We start from the raw sequence: 26,880 nt of genomic DNA on the forward strand, positions 1-26,880 counted from the left end.
CTCAAATGCCTCTCACTGAGCAGCCTACCCTGGCCACTCAATCTGAAGCAGTCAACCCTTTACTTTGTAGAACATTTACTATCTTCTGTGCATAGCACTCATTACAAAGAACATTTTCTTGTTTATTTGCTTGGTCTACCTCCATCTACCTCTAAAATGTATGGTCAGTGTTACATCCCCAGGGCCTAGAAGAATAGCTGGTACACAGTAAGTATTCAGTCTACTTGTTTGTGTCTCAGACATGAATCTGATGGCAAAGACACACACATTAGATGGAACCTCCCCCAAATCTGATTTAATTTAGATTTAATTTAAACTTAACATTTAATTTAAATTTTTATTAAAGTAACACATGTACATACAAGATAGTCACATTGTTCTACAAGGCCTGCAATAAAAAGCTGCAGCCCTGTATCCCCCATGACGGGACCCTGGAGCCTTACTCCCCAAAAAGGACCACTTTTAGCACCTGAGCTGTTTCTTTTGATATTTATCTCCACACTGCTACACAATGTACTCATATTATTATTTCTGGATTTTTTTCAATTTCACTTTCTTTGGACTTCCTATATGGAGATGAGGAATTTAGCTGTTTTATACTCTGACCTCTCACCTTTGTCCTGAGCTGTGGGCCCCTAAGAATAAACAGCAGGAAGGGTATAACTGGACTTTGAAAATGACGACATGAGCCACTCTGTGAAGGGACTTCTCGCTTCTACTGATACTTATTTTTTTAAATAGTCTGCTATATGGTAATGTAGTATTTTATTTATTCTGTCCATTAACAATGAATATTTGAGAACATTTATAATATTAATGGAATTTAAGAGAAGTTGAACTTACATTTTTTAAAGTATTTCAATACCAGGTATTCATAAGAGAGACAATTAAGGTCAAAATTATTATGTCCAGGGGCGGCCGGATGGCTCAGTTGGTTAGAGCACAAGCTCTGAACAGCAGGGTTGCCAGTTCAATTCCCACATGGGCCAGTGACCTGTGCCCTCCACAACTAGATTGAAGGACAACGACTTGGAGCTGATGGGCCCTGGGGAAACACACTGTTCCCCAATATTCCCCAATAAAATTAAAGAAAAAAAAATTTTGTCAAAAACTTATAGTTAGTCTATATATAATTTAGTTGTTGGTAGAAAGTTCTTTGGCTTCAAGAAAGAACATTTGGTTTACTTCACTAATACAGACATCTCTCAATGCTGGGACGGCCTCTTCTTGGTATTTCTTCCGCTGTTGACTTTTAGCATAGTTATCTGTAAAAGAACAAAAGACTTTATCTCAGCAGTTTCTTCGACAGTCACTGTGGTTTATGGAGACTCACGACCTAATATCAAAATGTTTGGATAATGATAAATACATTTAAATATAATTAAAAGATGACTTGAATTCTCTCTTTATAGAAGAAATGTCCTAATTAGAATAGAAATCAGCAAAGTACTTTTTTGCACCTCCAGCTTGGATAAGAAATATTTCAACTGTACAATGATGTAAAGTCCCATTTACACATTTCTCATAGGAACAGAATTCTATGAAGGCTTAGAAAATATATTTAAATCAACACCCGAAAACTAGTAAGCCATTTGGAACGATCGTTTGTACAAATTTAATAGTTTCCCTTCTCTGCACAAATTGTCTATTTGCTTCAATTCCAGTCAAGAATGCAGGGAATACAGTAGATTATCAGAAAAGAAACATAAGAATACTAGGATTTTCAAAATATATCGTATAGGCTTAAGAAAAAAGATTTTGAAAGGTTAAAACAAAAATCATACCAGGGAACTTGAAAAATATGTCACTTTCTAAAATCTAAGCAAGTTTAGGAATCTAACTTATTTTAATCTTTAGACTTGAAAAAAAGAACTTATAAAACAGAACTGCAAAAGCTGTGAGCGTCTACCCACATAACTGGGCTCAGCTGTGCACAGTGATCCTGAGAAGGACACACCCCAAGTCCCTCCTCCTGGACAGGGGTGCACGGACCTACGCGCCATCCCCTTCAGCACGGCCTGTGTGAACAAAGTTTCTCTCAGGCAAAGATGCCGAGGACCCTATTTCCTACTTGCTGTTTTCTAGGCAATACGCCTGTTACTAGTGCCACACACAGCACATTCATCAGAACTCATGTCCCCCACGTAAACATCTCTGGTGTAACTTTCTATTAAGTTCTCCTAGGTTCTTTTTCCTGTGCCAACAATGTGTCACTTATTGCAGCCTATTCTCGGTTGCTTTTCTTCATAAAAGCGCTAACAGCCCACTCCTCCCTCCCCCGGCACTTTCCTTTGATATAAACGGACCTGTGATTGTGTTGACGGAGTTCAGGGGACAGGTACTCAGCATGTTCATTCCAAATAAGAGCACATAACCGATCACTATAGTGATGAGGAGGTAGACGGGCACCGCCAATGCCCAGTACCTGCAAGAAGGTTCAAGTAGGTAGTGAAGTTCCCAAAACGTCCTTAAGGGTCCATCACTAGGTTAACATAATAACTTAACGTTTAATTTAAATTTTTATTAAAGTAACACATGTACATACGAGATAGGCACATAGTTCTACAAGGCCTGTAATAAAAAGCTGCAACCCTGTATCCCCTACCCGACGGGACCCTGGAGTCTTACTCCCCAAAAAGGACCACTTTTAGCACCTGAGCTGTTTCTTTTTTGATATTTACCTCCACATTGCTACACAATGTACTCATATTATTATTTCTGGATTTTTTCAATTTCAGACACTTTCTTTGGATTTCCTATATAGAGATGAGGAATTTAGCTGTTTTATACTCTGACCTCTCACCTTTGTCCTATCTTCTTACTATACTTACATCAGAATTTCTGGCCATATCTGCAGTTTTTAAAAATTATTGGGACTATATAAATAATGTTCGCAATTGAGCAGCCTGGTATTATTATTACTATGTTTTCTTGCACAATTTTTTGTTTTTCCAGGAATTAGTGATTATATCTATTTGCCTGTTTGCTTCGTTGCCCACGTACCTGTCAATACTCACCCCTCAAGTTCTCTGATGGGACTAATATGCCTCTCAGCAGAGTAGAGCACATCAAGTCGCTTGTTCCACTTTCTGGAGATTACCTTTGCTTTACCTTCTAACTCTTCAATTAGAATTTTAATTTGGCTATCATATTTATAATTTACAAAAACAGTAATTCCTTGACCATTCCCTTTTTATAACATTCTGTTGTTTCATAGTTATTTCCTTCTGTTCCTTCCATTAGCTCCATTTCCTTCAAGTTCCCTGTTTTCTTTTGCATTTCATCTTAGAGGCTTTTAAAAATGTCTGATAAGTTATGGCTGCCCTCTCATATTTAAAAATGCAGTACTAACAAAGCAGTTGGAAGGACTGTATATGTGTGAGCCTCATTATAGGAGACCTGGCCATGTCACTGGGGGACCTCCAAATGTCAGAGATTGTACAGACTTTCTTTTGAGCTGGTGACCTTCCTCAGGGAGGAACCTCCTGTGTTTTGCTGGGAGGGGTAGGGTGGAATAAGCCTGGCAACCACAAGCATGAGAGCCTAGTGAGGAAAGGTGCTTGGGGGGAATCTTATATTCAGCAATACAATGGTTTTCACTTACTTCCCTGGTTTCAGTAAGGTGCTTTATTTCCAGGCTCAGTTAGACCTAGTGTCTAGAAACTTACTCAGCTTTCCAGAGGGCAAAACTCCTGTCTTCCACAGGGGAGGGTCAGGTCAGTCTCCCCACTTTGAGGGCTGAGGAGGGGGATTTGAGGGTCTAACCCTCTTTAAACACTGTTTTCAGCCCAATCCAGAGTTACATGTTAATGTAACTACCTGGTACCCTGCAATTTGTGAGCCTTTCTGGCATGTAGGGCACAGATATTCTTTTTGGCTTCCCTACTTCGGCAATATGGCTAAAGTGGAAATTAAGTCAGCTACCTCTCAGCTATTTGCAATCCACTTCCCAAAATTTTGTTGATCCTTCTTACCTGCTACCCCACTATTTGCTCCTGTGGGTTTATAGATTAAAACAATTTTTTTCTGTAGAGTTACTGTAGTAAGATGGGAGGAAACGCAGATAAACGTGTGTGTTCACCCCATCATCTTTAATTAGAGGTATATCAATAAGACTGTTAAAAAGCTTTAAATTTCTATATGGCTATTTATGTATCTTAAGAGAATAAATATTTAATAGTTGAGTAGTCTTAAGGAAAAATCTGATCCTTCAAAACAGCATTAATACACCCTTATTTTATTTAAGCAATATATTAAACTTACTTTTGAGGCCAATAGGTTAAGCCTATGTAGTTTAGCCAAGATTCGGGAATAAAAGCCCACACGAGATACAGTACTGTAGAAGGGGGGTTAAAAAAAAAAAGTCAGTAAGGCATGCATGTGATTTATCAAGGTTCAGATAAAACAAAAAAGCTCATGTGCAGCTTCCCCCATTCACTCAGAAATGATTTCCCCCTCCTTTCAGTTTTTCTAGCTCCTTACCTGTATCATTCTTATAAGTCATCACAATTACTTTATATTAGTCCCCTTTTAACTGAGGTAAATAACAAAATTTACTGTAAAACTTAATCATGTTTAAGTGTACAGTTCAGTAGTGTTAAGTATACTTGCATTGCTGTGAAACAGATCTCCAGAACTTTTTCATCTTGCAAATCTAAAAACTAATACCCATTAAACAACAACTCCCCTTGTCCTCCATTAGTCAATTTTTTTTAACATGTCTTAATTCTCACACTATATTTTAAGGAATTTAAGAGCAGAAATCATGCCTTACCAAGTCTTGTAATTCTTATAGCACCTAGTGATTTGCTTTATGCATAGTAGGTGTCCAACACTTCAGCCCAAGGGGCTGAAATAATTGTAGACATTGAGTTGCTTACAGATGAACTTAGCTACCCTCGGTGTAATCCACTCCATGATGGGCTTCTGCCTTAGCCCGCAGAATGCAATCTTCTTTCCCTCAATCCAAGTCTTTGTGGCACCCTTTACTGCTGTCCCTATGTAGTAACAGCGAACTTCCGAGTACTCACTGTGGGGTAAGCAGACTTCTTAGCACTTAACATGCTTTATTTCGTTTAATCCTCAAAACAATCCTATGAGGTATTATGCCATTTTTACAGAGGAGATGGAATCTTAGAAATGCTACATCATCTGCCCAGGAAAGTGGCAGAGGCAAATTCCAAACTACCTACAGTAATGATGATAGTTAGTATTTTTCTCAACAAATATGTATTACAGAGTTCTGTATGGCAGGAGCGTGAGATACAAAAGTGAACCCGTAAGAGAAGGCCTCTGCTCTCCACAAGCTTAAAATCTAGTGGGCAACAGTCGAGTGAATTGATATTTTCACTCCACTGTGGTAAGTGCTAATGAGCGAGTAATAAATGATACAGGGGCACATAAGAAGGTAAAAAATGGCACACACTGTGGTGACGAAGTCAGTATTAATGGTCAGGCAAGATTTCCTGGAGGAAGGGACTAAATTGGGGAATAAAGGACGAATAAGGGCTTAGCTAGATAAAAAATGTTTACGGTTGGGCCTGCAGATGGAAGGAAGGAAGGAAGGAAGAAAGGAAGGAAGGAAGAAAGGGAAGAGGGTATTCCATGCCATGACCCATAAAGACAGCAAGAGAGATCTGGTGTGGCTAGATAGTAGGGGGAAAGGGTACAAGGGACTGGCTTTGAAGCTTAAGATAGTTTTTAAGGTTAATAAAATACAAATAGTGGGGAAACAAAATAAATTCACAAATGGAAGTAATTTATTTAATTAATTAAATGAATAAGCATTTATTGAACCTCTACTGTATGCCAGGCACTATGTAAAGGTCAAGGCTACACAGAAAAATATGACGCGGTCCCTATTCTCACGAATTAGTGCGAGAAACAGGAATGAGTCAAACGTAAGTGGCAGGAACGTCGCGTGCGTTATCTTACTTCACCCTCTCCAAACCCTTTTGAGGTGTGTGCTATTATTATCCCTAATCTGCTGAAGAAAAAATTGTGAGACTCAGGGAATTTAGGTAACTTTCCCGAGATCTCCCAGCTAAAAGTGACTCCGTTGGGATGTGAACCCAAGCAGTGTGTCCACACCCTGCTTTCAGGCAGCAGCAAGAGCATTAAATAATAACATGGAGGTGAGGAGAAGTGGGATGTATTTGTGCAAAGCTGGCAGCAGTTTAGAGTGGCTAGGACATAAAGCATAAGGTGGTGAGAGTTGAGAAATAAAGCTGGAAAACACAGGTCCCAACTAATGAAAAATCCTGTACAAGGAACACGGACTTTATGCTTTGGGCAATGGGGACAACTGGATATTCTGTGAGTTTTTAACTTTGCAGATATAGCAAAATACGAAGAGAAATAACTATTCACACTCCAATCCGAGGTTTTAAGCAGGGGAATTCAGGTCTGCATCTCAAGTGAGTCACTGTGATGGTTGCGTGTCTGTGTTAGAGCGGAGGTGGTAAGAGGTCCCATCAGGTTCAGTGACAGGTGCGGGTGAACGAGTGAGGCGGAGAAGGGAAATTACAAGTAAGAACAACTCCCAGGTTGCCTGAGTGAGTGACTTGTAACTTCAACCCAAAAGAAAGAGAATACCTGAGCAGTCACTCCACACAGTGGAGTGATCTTGCAGAAGTATAAATCCAACCCTACCACTTGCCTGCTCAAACCCTTCAATGTGCTTAGAATAAAACCCACACTCCTTAGCAGGGCTTGCAAGGACTTAAATGATTTGGCTCCTGCCCAGCTCTCCACTGTCTAGGCCTGGGGCACAAGAGCTCCAGCTCCAGTGTCTTGGGGCCATTGGGCTTATCGTGAGTACGGTCTGCCTGGAACGTCCTTCCCTTGGCTCTTTAAATGATGACATTGATGATAATAACAGAAGCAGCAGCTAACACATGTATTACTGTCCCTTCTCTTCCTTTATGTCTTCTGAGACGCTTTCCCCAGTAACTTGCAATTCCAGCTGTGTCCCACCCACCCCACTCAACGCTCCCTATCATTTCCCCTATTTCCCTTAAAGCTATTATTTTCTATAATTACTGTATGGACAGAATGTTTGCGTCCCTCTCAATTTCATATGAAGCCCTAATCCCCAATGTGGTGGTATCTGAAGGTGGGGCCTTTGGGAATGAGGGGGCTTTAGACGAGGTCATGAGGGTGGAGCCCCAGTGACAGCATTAGTGTCCTTTTAAGAAAGGAAGAGACCAGGGCTTGCACATCTGCTCTCTCTCCACCCTGTGTGGATACAGCAAGAAAGTGGCTGTCTGCAAGCCAGGAAGAGGGACGTATCCAGAACCCAACCATGCTGGCATCCTGTTCCTGCCCTTCTTGGATTCCAGAACTGTGAGAAAAAAACGTCTATAGTTTAAGCCACTCATTCTACGGTCTTTTGTTATAGCGGCCTGAGCAGACTGACAATTACCGTGCTTTTAAATCAGTGACTATTTCAGTGTCGAGAGAATTATGCAACCCTCCTGCACCCACCACCTAATTTTATCATTACTGCTGGGTACTGACCTCTGACCTCCTGTATCCCATTATTTTCTGCCTCACTTTCTCAGGCTTCGACCTTACTGATCTCCATCTGTTCCTCGAATCCACAGGCATGCTTCTTCCTAAGGGTTTCTACATTTGGCTATTCTGTGCTTGGGACGCTCTTTCCCCACGATGCCACTTGGCTAATTCGCCTTTTTCTGTGCTTAAACCTCATCTCAGCAAGGCACTTGCAGACTTCTGTTTTTAAAACAGCAACCCCCTCCCATTTCTCCTCTGGTTTTCTTTGTTAATTTCTCCCCATGGAGAAATTAAGTACATGCCATCATCTGACATTATATGTGTTGTACTTAATTTGTCCATTGGCTTTCTAGATCTGCTAGAATGAAAAGTCTACGAAAGCAGGAAATTTTGGGTCGTTTCATCCTCCTTGGTCTAGAGCAGGGCCCGGCACACAGCAAGCTCTCCAAAACTTGTTGAATTAATTTTTTTTGTGGGTATTACTGGATTTAAGTCTTAAAGTCATTGCTTTTATTTATTTGTATAGTTTCTAATCCTTCAAATACACTATAGAACAGGGATTCACAAAAAGGACGATGTTGATAGTAACAGCAGCTAACATTTATTAAGTACTTATTGTTCCTATGCATTGTTTTAAGTGCTTTGCATAAATTACGGCAATTAATCCTCACACTAGCCGTAAGAGGCAGCAAGGTGAAGTCAACCCAGTGTCTGGGTTCAAATTCTAGCTCTGTCATTTACTGGCTGTGTGACCTTCAGCACATTACTTAAATCCCACGTGCCTCAGTATTCTCGTCTGTAAAGTGAGGACAGTAACAACAATATGTACCTCATAGGGCTGTGAATAATAAGCATTCAATAAACATTATCACCAACCCTTTTACAGATGAAGAATCTGAAGGCTCCGAGAGGTTAAGTAAATGGTCCCAGATCACACAGCTATTACATGGAGGAGTCAAGATTGGAACTCAAGTTATAACTTCACTCCATAGAGTCCCCTATCCGACAGCTTGGCTAGCGATTCTGATGCAGTTAGGACTCAGAAGCATGACCACACATCCACTTCCCTGGTTGCCACAAAATTCGAAAAAGTTGGATCATAGGCACCCAATTTTCTCCCTCATTTCCCTCATAATTGTTAAATCCTTTTGGGGAGAGACGTGTCTGCTGCGTCTCTGGGTATTACTGTTGCAGTGAGCATGCAGTGAGTTTACTTATCTGTAAAATGGGATCTTATTTTACAGGTTCAGGATGTAAAGTGCGCCTGACTTCTAGCGTAATTCCCTTCACTCCCTAACCCCCACATGCCACACTGGAGCCATGCCAAAGTTCTCACTTTCAAAGCTTTCATTCAAGGTCATCCCACTTCTCCTTATCGTTGGGAAGAAAGCTAACTGATTTCTCAGTTTGATTTCATGTCTCTGCACAGGGCTCCCGTGGCACTCATCACACTGTTTATTGTTGATTTGTCTGTCTTGTCCAGAAGACTATGACCACAGAGAGTAGGTTTTATTCACTTTGCAATGCTGTCTGGTGCTGTATAAATATTTGTTTTTTAGGTTAGTATCTGGCATGTAAGACACTCTGAACAAACGTGAGTTCCCTTCGGGTTTTCTTAAAAAGAGACGTAGGTAGAAAGAAACACAGTCCATGTGTGCACATTCTAAGAACAAATGCTGTAATTTACTTGTCCTTGAACCCCAGAAAAAGGGCATGGCCATTTATCAGGGAAGTACTTACTGAAGCCAAATTGGGAGCTTAAGAAGAGAACAAAGCCATAAATCGCTCTTTCTGGCAGTGGCGACGGTGAATTTTCTACCATTTTCCCCGTGGCTTTAGACAATCTGTGGGAAAGAAACACAACCACCGGTCAGTGACGTACTCCCCTTCACCACTGGTCTGTTATAACCTCAGCGCTTTGCTACGGGCACAGCACAGCCTCTGCAGTGTTTTTCCAGCCTGAACCACCGCCAACTGCCATCGTGCGCACACACCCCCAACACACGCCCGCTTTCACACGCACGCACGCACACATCAGCTCCCCAAGCCTTGCGTGCACGCGCACACCAGCCTCCAACCCTCGCGTGCACGCGCGCACACCCTGGAGAGGGGACGGGAGCGGACAGCTGGGGGGGGGGAGGGCCAGACGCCCCTCCATCTATGCAGGCTTGGCCTCCCAGCAGGGAAGGCAAGGCAGGGCGGCCGACTAGGCCCGTGCGGCCTCCCCAGGCCTGGGCTGCGGCGCCCAGTGCCCGGTTCTGCCCTTCTGAGGGGGGCCTTCTGGGTCTCATTCGAGGCTGAAGGGTGGGGTGGCCCTCGACCTTGAGTCCTTCAAGGGCCCACTTGGGCCCCTCCCAACAGCTCGACTACCTCAGCGCTGAGTCTCCTGCGCAAGCGCCGAACCGGGAGCCGCCGCGAGGTGAGAGAGGGAAAACTGAGCGAAGGCCAGGAGGAGACGGCGCCCCCCGCCCGGGCGCAGGCGCACCGCGACCCTCGACTGTCTGGAGCTCGCCAGCGCGGGGGCCGGCGGGATCGCTCGCTTGCCGCCGCCGAGGGGGAGGGGCGGGGCGGCACGACCGCGCATGTGCGCTGCGGTCCACGTGACGCTCTGCTGCCTGCGCCACTGCCCGCTCGCGCCCGCCGGCTGGCAGACGTGGAGGGCCCCTGGCGGTGGCGGCGGCCCGCGTCCGAGGCTCGCGGGCTGCGGGCCCGGGTGAGTGCACACCTGGCGCGCGGCAGGGCTCCTGGATGTGTCACATTGTCGCGCTACAGCCAAGATGCCCGGGGAGAGGGGCCCTCCACACCCCCTCCGTGGGTGTGTGGTGAGTGTGGGTGTGTGCGTCGTTCTCTGTGGTGCCCACTGTGTGCGTGGGTCGGGGTGCCGGTGCGCTGGGGGTGTGTGGGACCGCCTTTGTCGGCCCCAGTGGGTGTGTCCCTTTTGTCCGATGTTCCCCTTCTGCAAACGTGGGCCCCTCCGGTGTCTGCGGGAATGGGAGTAGCTCCTTTGTGTGCGCATCCCCTTGCCGCCCGCGCACCCTGGTCTTGAGGGTGACACCCCTGCTAGGCGAGGGGTCTCCCGGCCCGAGGGCGCGAACACACGCCCGTGTGTCGCCTCCTGGCCCCTTTGTGTGCGTGTGGGTTCTTCCCAGACTCGGCCTGGGCGCCCCCGGCCCGTGTGGGTAGCCCCCCACTTTGTGTCACAAACCCTCTCCGGGGGGTGCGCGTCCCTGGCGCGCGTGGCCGCGCCTCCTGCAGTCGTGACCCACGCATCGAGCATCGCCCACCCGTGTGCGCGTTCTCGCGTTTCTGTGCGCGTGCCGCGCCTGGGTCCTGTCGAGTGCATGATCTGTGTGCGGGTTTTCGTTCGCGAGTGTTCGTGAACATCAGTGCACGCTTTGTCCTCTGTGTGTTTGTCTGCGCCACCTGTTTTCCTGAGAATGGCAGCCGAGTCCGGGGCTGGCCCCTCCTGTCCCCTAGAAGGGAAACGAGAGGGGAAATGAACGCAGCGCTCTCTCCTCCCCCGCACCCCCTCGGAGCATCCTCCCTCCCCCGCGGCTAACCGAGAGGGAGGACCGCTGCGGGTCTAGCCAGCTGCTGCGTAGTGTTTACGTTGTCAGGTGCGGCCTGTGGAGCCAGGCTGTTCGTAAGGTGGGGGCAAGGACCAAAACTCGAACCGAGGAATAGGTGAATTTGGGCTGGTACCAGGGCGGCGTGCCTTTTCCAGAGGCGCCCTAGATGCCCAAAGCCCCTTGATTGAAGACTGCTCCAAAAATATGTGCACACACCAACTGCGCAATGCTACGTTCTAGCCGACGCTGGCGTTCTTGATAATACTTAACGGTTCTACAGTGTTATGTGGCGTTCCCATAAATTCCCTCCCTTGATTCTGCCCGACATCCTGGCGAGGGACACACGGTGGACATTTTACAGATTTTACTCCTCCCCGGGAGCAGTTTTCTCATAGTTACAGCTCTAGTTGGGACTTTTTTTTTTTTAAGAAGAAATTTGCATTTTATCCTGAGGGAAATGGGATTCTTTGTAAGGATACGCAGGGGGAAAAAACTCATTAGGGACCCAATTACTCCTTTTGCTCAAAGGTTCGTGCTTTGCGCTCAAGGGCTGCCTTTTGGTGTCTGTTTCTGTCTGTTCATTTGCTCAATTTTCTTACTCTGGCCTAATTTTCCTTTTTTTAAATTTCTGGAATATTTCGTATATACAATACAGAGGGGGGAATCCGCTTTTTTTTTTTTTTTTAAGAAATAAAATTGCAGATATTGGAGGTGCTGTCAGTTCCTCCCCCTCCTTCTCTAGAGGTAGCCACCGTGTTCAGGTTTGTGTATATCATTCCATTGCATATTGCATACTTGGATCACGGTGAATCCATAACAATAATATAATGTGTGTTTTTTAAACTAATGGTGTGAAACAATGTGATTTTTGCAACTTGTTTTTTTCCATCAGCATTACATTTTGAGATTTATATACAAATAAATTGAATAATTGTTATCTTTGGTTCATTAATTTTAATTGCTGGTATAGAATTCCATTGTATGAATATACCATAATTTATCCATTTCCCTATTGATGGACTTTTAAGTTGTTTCTGGTTTTTGACTCTAAAAACAATCCTGCAATAAACATCTTTGTACTTGTCTGCTGTGCATACATTTGGAAGTTTCTCTAGGAAATACACCGAGTAGTAGATTTGCTAGATAGTAGGATATGTGTATCTTCAACTTAACCAAATATCACAGAAGCTCTCAAAATGGTTGTACTAATTTTCACTGTCATTGGTACTGAGTGAGGATACCCACTTCCTCACATCCTTGCTAACAGTTTATGTTATCAGACTTTTACATTTTTGCCTTCTCTTTACTCACCAGCTTCCTTATAACTGGAGCTTGCAGCTTAATTTGGCTTCTCCTCTAGCCGGGTGTCAGCCTATGGGTTCATCTCTCACAGCTAACTGGCTTAGTCTTTATCTCATTTGGTCCTCATAAGATTAATTCCAGCAGACACTTATTTTGTACCTACTGTATGTTAGTTCCTATGATTGATGTAAAGATAGTAATTTTCATGGTATACGTACCTCTCTAGTGGCAGGTGAGGTGATTTAATACTTTCATATGATGAATGGTTTTTTAAAATCTTTTTTCTCTTTAATGTAATATTTGATACATTCAAAATACATGTAACATATGCAAGTTGTGAAGCAAAACAGTAAAATGAACATCTGTCAATCCACTACTCAATCCAAGAATCAAAATGACCAATATTGAATGTGCTCACTTCCAGAGTGATTACTATCCTGAATTCTGTATGTCATTCCTTTTTAAAAGCAATTTTATCAGATATGTATACATCCTTCAAGAATGTATTATATGGTTTCTGTTGTTTTTGCGGGTTTTTTTTGTTTTCTTTTTAAATACTGGATACGATTTTCTGGAACTTGCTTGTTTCATTCAATGTTATGTTTCTGAGTCACTGATACTGAGTATAGATGTAAGTCATTAATTTTCTCTGCTGTGTAATATTCCACGGGTGAATATAACACAGTGTATGAGTTCTCCTGTTGATGAACGTTTGGTTATTTCTAGGTTTTGGCATTACAAAGATTATTGTACATATCTTCTGGTACACAGTTGCAAGAATTTCTTTAATTTTCACACTGGATATATGACCCCCCCAGGGGAGTAATGAAGATTTTTCTGGGGCGTATTTGGGCATCAGTGCTACTAATGAATCAATTTATAGATCCTTAAATTCCATGTGTACTCCCTAGCATTGGTAATGCCTGAGGCTATGGTAGAAGCCTCCTTCTGGTTCTACTTTCCCACCGCCCCTTTCGCAGTAGGCTTCTACCTCAGAGGAGGAAGGCATACTCCTCACCTACGTGGATGCCTGCTAGGGCGTTGCCCCCAGTGGAAAAACTCTCCACAGGAAACAAAGGGATGATTTAAAATACAGTGTACAGTGTTAGGAAAAGCCTCTTCTAATCGAGGTACTTGCATATCTTCTCAAGAGCTGCATTTCCAAAAAAAAAAAAAAGCTCATTTTTTATGTTTATCAGCATATGTAGTTATTTTTTTTTATCAGTTCTGTGCTATAATAATTATAACATAATTTAAACCAATGGTATGTCAGTTTTACTTTAAAATGTCACTGTGATACTCCAGACATTCATCCTTTGAAATTATTTAGACTTAGGCTGAAATTTTTAAAATGTCATCGTAAAGTGAAAAGAATATGTAATATTTGAAAGGATTTTGGTGGTTTGTGAATAAAAAGGATTGGAATACGACTGTGGTAAGCTATTTGCTAGAAGTGGGATTGCTAGGTTATAGAGTATGAATGTTCAACTTTTCAAAAATACACCAAATTGTTTTCTGCAGAGGTTGTACCAGCTTATACTTTGGTCAGCAGGTTTGTCAATTTATATACTTTGATTAGTAGTGTGTAAGAGTTATAGTTGACCTATATCCTCTCCAACACTTATCAGCAGACTTCTTAATATTTGCCAATCAAATGGATATGAAATGTATCATTGTGGTTTTAATTTGCATTTCTTTGATTGTTAATCAGTTTGAACGTCTTTTCCTATGTTTATGAACCATGTTTTCCTTTTGTGAAATAACCTGGTCATAACTTTACCCATTTTTTTATTGTGTTGTCTTTTAAAACTAATAAACTGGTAATCTCTGATCCTTTATTGACTATATGCACTATAAATATCTTCCAGTTCATGGCCTGTCGTTTCACTCTTTATGGTGTATTCTGGTGAACAGAAGTTCTTAATTTTAATGTAATTAATTGGAAACTTTCCTTAGCCCTAGGATTGTAAAGACTCTCCTGTGTTTCCTTTTAGAAGCTTTAAAAGAAATATTTTCACATTTAATTTCATAATCCATTTGGTATTGAGTTTGATGTATGGTGTGAGACAGTGGTGTACATTCACTTTTTCCCCGTAAGTGGCTACAGTTGTCCTCATACCATCCACTGAATTAGCCCTCTGTTCACCAGTGATGTGCCGGACCACTTTTACAATGTTAGTTTCTATATACGTAGGTTTGTTACTGGCTCACCTTTCTGTGCCACTTGTCCATCTCCGTGTAGATACCACACTGTCGTAATTATTAATGCTATAGCTTTACCAGAAATCTGGATGTCTGGGGCGAGGGACTGCTTGCGTCTCGGCTGCTCTTGGATCTTTGTTCTTGTTTTAAGAATCAGCTTGTCACGTGACATGAAAACTTTGAGAATTAATTGAAATTGACTGAATCAATTTGGGGGAGAATTGAAATTTTTAAGATATTTGAACCTTCCTGTCTGGGAACATGGTATGTATTTTCATTTACTTAGGTTTTTAATGTCTTTTAATACAGTTTTGTAATTTTCTCCATACAGATCTGACACTTAAATGTTGATTACAATGTTTCTAGTAGTTTGTTGCTATTATCAATAGTGTTTTTTTTTTAAGATTCTGTTTTCTGACTATTTATGGTTAGTAAGTAGAAATTTAACGGATTTTTTATATTGATCTTTAGCTATCCGTTTGATAAACTTTGATTATTTCTAATATATTTTCTGTAATTCTTTTGAGTTTCTATGTGAATAATTATATCATTTGACAAGAGTGACACTTTTGGTTTTTCCTTTCAACTATTTTCTCTTTTAATATGTTTTTCTTGTGTTAATATGCTGGCATGCTTTTAGATCTGTGTTCAGTGGAAGTGATTATAGGGGGCATACATGTCTTCTTCCTGATTTTTAAAGGAACGCTTCCCCATTAAAAATAATGTTTGCTATGAGTTTTTGTAGATACCCTTTATTAAGTTAGCCGAGTCTTTGCAGTTTTGTCACATCCTTTTTTTTCCTTCATCTGTTGAGAATATCTTGTGGTTTTTCTCCTTTAGTCTGTTAAATGTAATGGATTCCAGTTAATACATTTTAAAAATTCTTAATTCTTACATTCTTCCCTGAGATAAACCCAAATTGATCTTGATGAATTATCTTGTTGTGAACTACTGGATTCAGTTTGCTGATATTTTACTTAGGATTTTTGTGTCTGTTTATGAATGAAATCCCCTGTCATTTTTCTTTATTGACCACCTTGTCTGGTTTTGGTATTAAGGTTACACATGCCTTATACCAGTTAGAGAGTAGGTCCTCTTTTCTGTTCCCTGGGCCAATTTGGATTGGAGTGATTTGTTTTTTAAGTTTGGTAGAATTTACTTGTAAGATCATTTGACTCTAATGTTTTCTTTGTGGAAGGATTGTAAGTTACTGATAATTAGTAGTAATTAGAAATTGAATAGTAATAGGACTTCAACTTCAAGTTTTCTATTTCTTTTAGTCAGTTTTGGTAAGTTTTAGAAATTTGTCCTTTCAACAAAAATTTCAGGTTTATTGGCATCAAGTTCATGGTATTGTCTCAATTTCCTGTTAAATCTCTGTTTTATCTGTAGTTATGTTCCCTTTTCTCATTTTCATTATTATTTCTGCGCCACCTCTCTCTTTTTCTTGACTAGTCTTGCCAAAAGTATATTTTATTAATGTTAGCAAAGGATTAATTTTTGGCCTAATTAGTTCTATTATATTTTTGTTTTTAAGTTCATTCGTATTTTTTTATTTATTATTTCTTTCTTTGGGTTTATTATATTATTTTTCTAACTTAAATTGCATACTTATTAATTTTCAGCCATTCCTTTTTCCTAGTATAAGTATATAAGGCTATAATTTTTTAAAGTTCATTTTTGCTTTATCTAGCATGGCTTTATAGTGGTTTCATTAACTTTCAAATCTAAGTAGTTTTTAAATTTCCATTTTGATTTCTTTGACTTATGTGTTTAAAATTTTTTTGAAATGTGTTTTTAAATTTTCAAACTTATGTGCATTAACATTTTTTTTGTTATTTATTTCTTAATTGTGTTGTCAGAGAACGTAATGTGTATTTTGTCTTTTTAAAACCATTTATTTGCCCTTGCTTTTATGGCCTTGTACATAGTGAATATAACTGCTCTGTGTGTACTTGTGAAGAGTATGTATTCTCTAATTGTTATGTATCCATAAGATCAAACATGTATTGCGTTGTTCAGACTGTATTAATTTTTCTTTGACCTATCATTGAGAGAGATGTGTTGCCATGTCCCACTATTAACCTTCTTAACACATTTCTGGTGTGTCTAACATGTTTTTCTTTTTATGCATCCTGAGACTATTTGATTAGATAAAGGGAAGCTTAACATTATTTTCCCAGTTGATGAACCTTTTCTATTATGTTACGATCCTCCCCATGTCTAATTCTGGTTCTTGCCCTTAGTGTCTGTTTTGTCTATCCCACCTCTCTTTTGGTGATAATTTATCTGGAATATCCCTTTCCTTCATTTTACTGTCATTTCTTTTAAATATCTACATCTCGTAAAGGACATATTACTGGATTTTTCTTACAACTCAGACAATTTATGTCTTTTATTTAGTATTTTTAAGAAGTTAGTTCAAGTCTCTTGGTGGTCAACTCAATTTTCATCTAAAATTATTTTTATTTTACCCTTCTTTTTGAGAGATAATTTTGAGGGGTATACAGTTTTAGGTCGATAGTTTATTTTCTGTGTGTATAGTGAAGACATTTTACATGCAAAGTCTGCTGCCAGTTTTACTTACGCGTTTTTGAAGAAAATACTGTTTTTCTTTTGGCTACATTGGATTTTCTGTCTTTGATGTTAATGGCATTTCACTTCTAAGTCTAGACAGAGATTACTTTTTATTTATCTTCTTTTTTATATACGTTTCCTGATTCTGAGTTTTGTCTTTTGTGAGATCTAGAAGATTCTGAGCCCTGTGTTCTTTAAATATTCTCTCTCTTTGACTTTTTTGCCTATTCTCTCCTGGAAATTTAACTGGATGTATATGTATTAGACTGTTTGCAGAACACTTATTTCTTTTTCATATTTTCCATTTCCTTGTCTCTTTACCAGCATTTATGGTGCTGAGTGATATGGAACTGAGATGAGTCAGGCACATCTTCTAGTTCATCAGTTTTCTCTTCAGGTGTGTCTCATCTGCTCTTTAACCCATCCACTTTTTTCTTTTACTTTTCACTATATTTTAAGTTTTTAAAAGTTTCACTTGGTTCGATTTTAGATATACCCAGTCATTTTTTATTGTCTGATGTTGCTTGCTTGTTTTTTGAATCCATGGGTATTTGGTAGATGGTATCTGGCAATCCCAATGGCTGTTGTTCTCAAGGGGTCTAAATTTATTGCTTGTCTCTCCCTCATGATGGGTTGCCACTTCCTGTTCTTGGGGACCTTGGTGACAAACAGGAGTTAAGAACGCCTGTTTGATGTATCCTTCTCTGTGGGAATCTTGAGAGTGTGACTGGGGGTGCTTTCCTTCTGATAGTATTTGTGTCAGCTCTGGCTGGGGTCAAGAGGTTTTCGTGGGACCCCCTTTCAGTTCTCTCACTTTGCTTCTGGTCCAGGGCTCAGTGTCCTGATCCCACTACTGCTCTTGGTGTTACTACTTGCAGCTCTTGACTGCAGGTTTAGTTCTCACTAGAGGTTTGTTGCTTTTGGGGGGAAACGGTGGCTTTAAATGTTCTCTATTTCTATGAGGTCAGCAAAATTAAGAAAATTTTAAATCCATGACCCACTTTGTTTTGCAGTGATAGAATCCCCCATTGGTTCCTCATAACTGATGGGATTAGAAGTCATTTACTTTAATCCTTAGTTTTGGTAGTATATTTTAGTTTGTATTAGAAAAAGATTCTGTTCTACCAAAAGTAAGATTTCTTGGTGATAGCAACTTTTCTATTAAAACAAGTTTACATCTAAGTTAAAAGTTGAGTCATCCTAAAGCAAAATGTTAAATAAGTAATAGTACAGGTGGCAAGTGGATTTGGCAGAGTTTTCTACTTTGGGGAATGTGAATAAAAATTTGGGAAACACTTTGCTAGGGAATCAAGATGAGTAGGGCACAGCGTATCTTCTAGGCCCATCGTGAACCTACAGAGGTAAACCTGTGATGACCAAACTGTGAAAACTGTCAAGAGATACAGGCAGGGTGCTCTGGGCTTAGAGGTGAGGTACAGAAATAAACTTGGTGATAGCAAAGATGAGGACATGTTTCCTGGAACCCAGCGTTAAGGACCGGTGGGCATTTGAGAATAAGGCTTGTTTAGGAATGCAAGCAGTTGAGCATGACTGGCTGGTAAATCGCATGTCACGGAGTGAGTGGAGACAAAAACAGGAACAGGACCACGGAAGGCCGTCTGTGCTACAGCAGGGAGTTTGGACTTGATTCTGAAGATGAAGAGAAGCTGTGAATGATTTGAAGCAGTCAGGTGTCATGATCAGAGGTTTAGCGGATGCCGAGATTGAAGGCAAATCAGCGGTTCAGAGACTGCTTGTTCAGTTAGTTCAGGGGAGAAAAGATGAAGCTACAGCTAGGGCAGTGGCAGTGCGCATGAGTTGGGGTGTGTGCTAATTTTAGACTTTTTCCGGGAGTAGGAAAGACAGGACTTCCCGGTGAGTTGGGTAGAAACGTTGAAGCAGATGGGGAGTCTAGAGTGACCCCAGGTTTCTGGATTAGGTCACCAGGTGACATGTAGAGCAATGAACTGATAACATACAGAAAGAAGAAAGAACTTGGTTTCCTTTGTTTTTGAGGGAAAAGATAAGTTTGTTTGTGAACTAAACTGAATCTGAGAGGTTTGTGAGCTATGTTGGTTAAGATCAGTAGCAGTTGACAGGGAGCGTCTAGAAGTCTTGTGATGCCACCCAGTCTGGAGAGATTTGCGAGACTTCAGCTCTTGACATTTCAGCCATTGCGTGCTACAACAGTATGGAAAAATCTGAAGTGGTATACAGAGAAGCACTTAACATTTTTTGAATAGTTAGAAATTTACTCTGATGTGTATGAAAAGCATGAGTTGTACATCAAACCTATGATTTCATGGATATTATCACTTAGGCCAAGTGAGGCCAATAAAAGACAAATAGCAAATAAATAAAAATACATGTGATATGTGGAAATGGCCAAAACCACGGTGAAGCTATGCAAATGATGGAAGTGCAGAAAGTGCTGTTTGAGAAGCCATGGGTGTGGTGGATAAGGTCACCCAAGGAGAGAGTAAGCGTGAAAAGAAAAGAGAGTTGACATTTGGGTGGCGGGAATGGAGAAGAAGAGCCCATGGAGACTGAGGAAGCGCAGCCAGAAGAATAGGAGGAGGACCAGGAGAAGATGGTCTTTGGAGTCCAGATGAAGCGTTCTGAGGAGGAGGAAGTGGTCAACAGCGTCAAGTAAGTTGTAAGCTGAACAGTGCTCTTTGCACTTAGTAGCAATTAAGGCAGACCAGTTAGCTGGAAGCAGCCACACAATGGAGTTTTAAAAACACTTTGCTAATGACAGCTAATATTGCTAGCATTTCCTACACGCCATGTACTAGTCTAGGCACTTTCAGTGCGTTCACGGATTAATCAGGAGGGTAGCCCTGCTGTCTTCATCTGACACGTGAGGACATGGAAGCACAGAGGTTAAGTAACTTGCCCAAGATCACACACTCAGGAAATGGGGAGCCAGGATTCAAGCCCAGGCAGTCTGGTTCTCGAGTCCCTGCTCATAGTCACTGTGACACCTCGCCTCTCTGCCTAAGACAAAATAGAAGAGAAAAATTACACCAGTGTTATAATTACAGTACAGTTGGTGTCAGCCGTGGTGTGGGTGAGACCTGCCAGGCTGTTCTGTGACAGTGGTGCAGGCAGCCGCGTGTGAGCGCATGAACTGTATTGTAATCGATGCCATGCTGGTGACGTGTGGGCTGTCACAGACAGTCCTTGGCTCTCTCTGTATTTACGTACAAAAAACGTTGGTAAGACAAACAGTTTTAAAAGTATATATGTTTCCCAGGATAGTGCATGTCCCACAGCATGTGACATACTTTGGGTACAAAAATGTCTTTTTATTTTTACCAGTCATTGCTCACTTTTGGAGTTAAATTCCTAAACTCTGGAAATATTGTTCATCCAGAACAGATCAGGTTCCAGACATTGTGTGTAATATTAATAAAACCAATCTGTTGTAGAAATTCACGGATGACCTTGTTGAAAATGGAAACCCAGTTGTAGGAAACCGAAAGTAAATGAGAATGGAGGATTTGAATGGGAGAAATGGGAAGAAGAATTCTTGATAGATTGAGGAATGTGTGGCAGGAGATAGGGGAGACGTCAGGCCATCGATGGCTCTTGGTGGTGGTCGGAGGAGCTTATCAGAGCTAACGATTTCAAAGCCGGCTCGGAGCTGGGCAGTGATCTGCGGTGTGGCCCTGGGAAGGAAGGGCCTCGGTGAGGTGGGCGTGAAGGTCCTTGTAGTTGAGGTAGTTAAACTGCAAGGCTAGGGTCTCGAAGGGGTCATCTGCGTGGGCCTTGTGTCTGGGACGATGATACCGGGAGAATGTGGAGGAGAGAGGGGAACACTGCACTACCGTGTGTCCCCGAAAATAAGACCTAGCCGGACCATCAGCTCTAATGCGTCTTCTGGAGCAAAAATTAATGTAAGACCCGGTCTTATTTTACTATAAGACCAGGTCTAATATAATATATAACATAACATAACATAAGATCCGGTCTTATGTTAATTTTTGCTCCAAAAGACACATTAAAGCTGATAGTCCAGCTAGGTCTTATTTTCGGGGAAACAGGGTAGTTAGTTGTCTGAAACACGAGAACAACCACCAGGTAACTAGGTGGCAGTGACAAGGAAAAGTAGATAAAGTACAATACAGTGTTTGAGAGAAGAGACTGGCATCAGAGGACCTAGATTTGACTGCTCCCTAGTGTGGTGACCTTGAGCAAATCACTTAATTTTACCAAGAATGTTTCCCATCCGCACAGTGGAGATGATGGTAATTGGACTTGAGAAGAGTTGCCGTGAGGATTAATAAGATGATGCATGTAGAGCGCTTGGTACAATATGTGACAAATAGTGCAAGTAGTTTGCTAGGAAGATTGTTACTGTTCTTCCCTTCTGGTATTGTGAGGTTTTCATACAGCAAATGGGACATAATGAGAAGGGTTAATTACAGAAACAGGTTTGTGTTTCAAGAACTGATGGTGGCCTTGCTCAGGACAAAAGAAAGTTGGTTTGTCCTAACCACAGAGGGGTGATAGTGGTGAAGCGGAAATGGTGTGAAACGTGGTGTTAATGGTGGCGCTGACGATAGGAAAGGAAAGCCATTGCTTGGGCAAGACTTAGAAGGAATGCACGGCTGTGCTTCTCAGTGATTTTTAGGTTGTGTAGCTTTTCTCTGGTAGCTATAAATCTTTATTATTGGACTTTCTTCAGGGAAAAAAACCTTAGTCTGAAACTCCAGTCCTAATTCCCCTTTCCCCCAGTGAAATTATTTTTAAATCATGGTTGTTGATAACGTGAAGGCTTTTGCCCACCCTTGTGATCTAGCAGTGCTGCCTGTGTGCTGTCGTTGTGTTAGGAGCAGGTTGTTAGGAAGAGGGAAGGTCTGAATGTGGCTGTGGGAAATGAAGAGATTGACAGGCTCCCCCTGTACCACTTCAGCTCCGCCCCGTTGCCTGAGACACAAATACACACTGAGGGATGGATAGGAGACTCTGAGCCGCTGATAGGAAACTTTTCTCAGAGGAATCAGGATTTAGTTCTGGCCAGGAGGCTGAGAATGTAGCAGAGTTTATGTATGGTAAAATAACATACTGCTCAGGGTACAGTAAAAGCAGATGGCAGAAAGGGGCAGCGGTGGGCAGATGTCTTTTGTTCATTCAGCAAATACTGCTTTGAAGGCTTACTGCGTGTTAGGCACATACAAGAGGAATAAGATGCCCTTCATTATCCTCCATCTAAAGAGATTGTAAACAGATAAATTCAGAGTACAGTTGGTGACTTTGAACCTGAGGAAAAAAGAAGTAGATTAAACTAATATTTGGAGAGAGGGGGAAAGAATTGGAGAGTGAGAATTTTTCAGAGCTCAGTGTTCTTATTGGAGTTATTTTCTTGGGGCATAAGTTCCAAGTATTTTTCTAAAATGCCATAGAAGCCAGGAAGACTACTACCCAAAACTCAAGTGGTTTAATTGCTGATTAGGGTTTGTGTTGTTTCCTTAGGATGGTGCACCATGGACGATTTTGCCCTGGGAGATTTCACTGCAGCAGATTATGCCTTGTTAGAAGATTGTCCTTATGTGGACGATTGTGTCTTTGCTCCTGAATTGACGTCCAATGATTATGTTCGTGTGACTCAGCTTTACTTTGATGGGGTGGTAAGTAGATTTGTTAACTTTTTGTTTTTAACATTGTCTTCTGAAAGTTTTTTTTTTTGAGATATAATTGACATTATCTACTAGTTTCAGGTATATAAAATGGTTCAATATTTGTATATATTGTGAAATCACCACAATAAGCCTAGTTAACATTCATCACTACACAGTTATAATTTTTTCTTGTGATGAAAATTTATAAGATTTACTTCTTTATTTTCTTTTTATTTTTCAATTACAGTTGACATTCAATATTAATATTAATTTCAGACGTACAGCATAATGGTTAGCCGTTTATATAACTTACAAACTGACCCCCCCTCCATCAGTCTAGTACCCACCTAGCACTTAGCATGGTTACTGCAATATATTTCCTATGCTGTACTTTACATCCCCATGACTGTTTTGTAACTGCCAATTTGTACTTCTTAACCCCTTCACCTCTTTCCCCCTAAGATTTACTTAAAGATTTTTGATTTAGAGCTATGTGAGTAAAGATGTTTTTGTGCTACGCAAGTTTATATTCATGCGTTTGAGGCGGTGATTTCAGCAGCGGAGGTAAACGTGCCTCCACAGCAGCAGGGGTGCGCAGCCAGAGGAGTGATGGCGAGAGGCTGTTTCCTGACTGCAGAGCAGAACGCTGAGGAGAGCCCTGTAGACAGACTCAGGGAAACACCAGAGAAAGGCCTGAGGACTCATTGGTTGAAGATGTTGTTGTCAAAGCATATATATAAGTGTGCACTGAAATGTTTTGAGTTTAGTACTAATAATCCTTCCATTAAGAAGCAAGAACTATACTTTGGCATCTTACCAGACACAAATCAAAATAATTTTTTTCTTTTCAGGGTAGGCAATATAAAGATTACGCCCAAAGTGAGAGAAATTTAGGTGAGTACACTGGTATTTTAATTTGTTGAAAGACTGTATCAAGGGAAGTTCATCCATTTACACAAACTTACAAACCTCTTAAAATTTGTTCTTACTGTTCTTTTTCACTAGAAACCAAAACCTTTCTTTGTTAAAATAATGTTTTAGCCAACACTTAAATATTCTTAACATCTTAACAGGTTAAAATATTTCATCTATTCATTTATTACTTTTCCATATCCATTTTTGCTTTTTCCCAATTAATGTTAATTCATTAAAAAATGAGGCACACAAAATTAATTAAAAACTTTTTTTTAATTAAGAATTTGACGTCTGCAATATGTGGTGCAGTAAACCAGTTTCTGTCCTGCGAGATTACTGCGATGCCATTAAAATATACATCTTCTGGCCACTTCTGTTTCAACATCAGCACCGTTCTATAATATCACGGTTGCATCCTTGTGTGGAGGCCACGTAAGTCACTACACGTCATTCATTTTATATTGCCCAGGACTGAGAGATGCTACGTGCAACGGAAGACTTATGTCTCCTGCTGTGCACTGTTCAACTTTGCTCTTGTTTAATAGAGTGGAAAAAGTTAATACTTGGGATTTGGATATGAAGGAATAATCATGGTAACATTATATATAATGAATAAAATGCCAGAAAGCATGAGATGGTGAATTTGAAGCTGAGTAAGGAAAAATGAATGCTTGTTAATAATTACCAGCATTGTAGTACAGAAGAGAGGAAAAAGTATAGTATTTTATCCACTAATAAACAGCTTGTCACCTAGAATGCAGAAACAGAGAATTTTTTTTTCCAAATAGTTTAAATTGAGGTATGACATGTTCAGTGTGAAGTTCAATGAACTTTTATATATGAGAACCTGATCTTTTAAAAAAAATTTTGTCTTTAAGCAATTCTCATGCTTCTGAGATAAGTCTGAAGAAGTTACAGCATCTTGAGTTGATGGAAGATATTGTGGATTTGGCAAAGAAAGTTGTGGTAAGTGGTAGAATATGGCTTTTCTCCCCTCTGTTTAAACAACGTAAATGTGTATGTGGTGTCAGGCCTGTGTTACTAATTTATAACAATTACCGGGTAGTGGTTTTAGTTGTGGTTAACCTGAGGTGAGTCTGCTCTCCGTGAGCTTGTTCTGTGTGTTAGCGAGCCGAGGTGGCAGGTGGCTGTTTTAGTGGTTCTGACACGACATGATGAGAGCCAGGATTGCTCATTGTCATTAAAGGACAGAACTTAGACTTTGTCACAAATGAAAGTGTGTTCCTGGTTCGTAGAAACTTTTGTTACAGGTTCTGAAAATGATGGGTTCTATCTTGTAAGATAAAATCATGCCTCTGTCACCACTACTACACTGAGAGTTTTTCTTTTTTTTCTTAGAAAGCCATTTGATAATTTCTCTTACTTTAGTTGATTATGGAGCCAAGTGTTTTTCTTTGTATTATTCTGTTTGCAAACTTAAATTTCGAAAGGGTTGATGTTTATTTCCTGATGATAATCCTTTGGAGTAACTTCTATCAGCCCATGTATTTTTATAAAACATCTAGGTATAATTAACATTAAAATTCATACATCTGAAATTACACTTCATCATTTTATCATTAGAATCCAATGTAAGACTATTTCTGAATTCTTGTTTTCGGGTCCTTAAGAGGTAAATTGGGCGTGACAGTGCTTGTGGGCAGTGATTACTATGTATATACCAGAGGTGTCAAAAAAATGGTGCCAAAAAAATGTATACGAGTGGACATTTTGGTCAACGTTGCTCAAGCAGTAGTTCGCCGTAATCAGAAATGTCTGGACGCTGATGGTAACCACTTTGAGCACCTCTTGTAATCGCAGAAGTCAAGTGTGACTTGTATTCATCTTTTGTTATCGGTATATATTATTACAATTTTAATACAGTTTTCCTTTCTTAAAATGTGTATACATTTTTTTGGCACTCTCTGTGTGTGTTCCTAAGATGTAGGATTTTATTGTGCCCTGGAAAATGCAAGTATAATTGACTGAATAAGGGAAAAAACATTTTGTCCTTTTGTTTTGTTTTGCAGAATGATTCATTCTTTATTGGAGGCTTACTGAGAATTGGTTATAAAATAGAAAATGTAAGTATTACAGGAACCCAATATAATGGAGTAGATGGCAGTCGTCTCACTGCTCACTGCCAGTGTACTCGCTGCACACAATGAGGGTTTTGGGTGTAGTGTGTGGTAGTGATGGTTTCTGTATTTTGCTTAAGCACTCTCCTTATTTTGGGAGTTTGCATCATTTCCATTTTTTTCTCCACATATGTCGGGTAGCTTTGAGCCTCTTTGACAAGCTGATTTCCTTTTTCTCTTTTAGATTATGTATGTACCTGGCGTTATGTTCTCCCAAATGAAATTATTAGGTCCCTGGTATGAACATGTTTTGCTATAAAATTACTAGATAACCTCCAGATACACTAATAAATCAATTTTCGTTGCTGTTGGTAACATGGACACAAGCATTGCATAACTCCACTCTCTAATTTCTGAAGTCATTTTAGACACCAGAAGTATGAATAAGGTTTCTGAACTCTTGACCCTTTATGAAGACCTTTGCACTGAGTGCCCATTTGCCCAGCCATGCCCTCCTCTTGCTGTTTATCTCCTTGTTCTTCTGTGTGACACAGACCATGTAACATGTACAGTCCCTTTGGTGAACCTTAATTTATACCATTTAGGTGAGATCTGAGACCCTGCGTTCATCTTGTATTATTGCACTCTGTTGCCCAGGGCTCCATCTGGCCAGGTTTTAGACCTCACCTTTCAGGTCTGTAATGATGGCAGAAGCATCTCGAGCTCTGAGGGTGGCCCAAGGTTACCGGAAGTTGTGGCAGACATGAGTCCGTGGTATCTTAACTTGTATGTTGGGGGCCAGCTATTCTAGGTTCTGTGCAGGAGTAATGAAAATACTCCATAATGAAAATGCAAGGTTGTACAAGTTTTGTATTAAAAATCTGAAATACTATATAGGATAAATTTATAATGCCCCATGTAAATTTAGAATTAATACCCAAGTCACATGCTACACCTCTCTTTTTGAAATAGAAAATCTTGGCAATGGAAGAAGCTTTGAATTGGGTGAAGTACACAGGCGATGTAACAATTCTGCCTAAATTAGGAGCAGTTGACAATTGTTGGCCTATGTTAAGTATTTTCTTTACTGAATGTAAG

At 40.7% G+C, this 26,880-nt stretch overlaps 2 protein-coding genes across 10 annotated transcripts in view; one reads left to right on the forward strand and one right to left on the reverse strand.

Moving 5' to 3' along the window:
• Positions 1-337: 337 nt before the first annotated feature.
• PIGP (phosphatidylinositol glycan anchor biosynthesis class P) lies at positions 338-14,618 on the reverse strand. Its single transcript, XM_033125091.1, is given in 8 exon segments — positions 338-1,265; positions 2,307-2,425; positions 4,264-4,336; positions 9,256-9,359; positions 9,886-10,496; positions 10,721-10,988; positions 11,125-11,246; positions 14,598-14,618. Coding segments are annotated over 8 exon segments (1,449 nt in total). The 3' UTR covers positions 338-1,134.
• Positions 10,130-26,880, forward strand: part of TTC3 (tetratricopeptide repeat domain 3) — a 106,511-nt gene continuing 89,760 nt past the window's right edge. For 4 of the 9 annotated variants that reach the window (XM_033131482.1, XM_033131453.1, XM_033131462.1 and 1 more), the window contains exons 1-6: positions 22,655-22,798; positions 23,641-23,683; positions 23,986-24,136; positions 24,583-24,670; positions 25,735-25,788; positions 26,755-26,875. In XM_033131482.1, coding sequence (XP_032987373.1) covers positions 22,655-22,798; positions 23,641-23,683; positions 23,986-24,136; positions 24,583-24,670; positions 25,735-25,788; positions 26,755-26,875 — 601 coding nt within the window. Of the gene's footprint in view, positions 10,338-18,142; positions 19,815-22,643; positions 22,799-23,640; positions 23,684-23,985; positions 24,137-24,582; positions 24,671-25,734; positions 25,789-26,754; positions 26,876-26,880 lie in introns of those variants that run through there. The other 5 variants (XM_033131439.1, XM_033131438.1, XM_033131446.1 and 2 more) reach the window with 5 other exon arrangements.

Source organism: Rhinolophus ferrumequinum, chromosome 2 (assembly GCF_004115265.2).
Source record: "Rhinolophus ferrumequinum isolate MPI-CBG mRhiFer1 chromosome 2, mRhiFer1_v1.p, whole genome shotgun sequence".
Lineage (NCBI taxonomy): Eukaryota > Metazoa > Chordata > Mammalia > Chiroptera > Rhinolophidae > Rhinolophus > Rhinolophus ferrumequinum.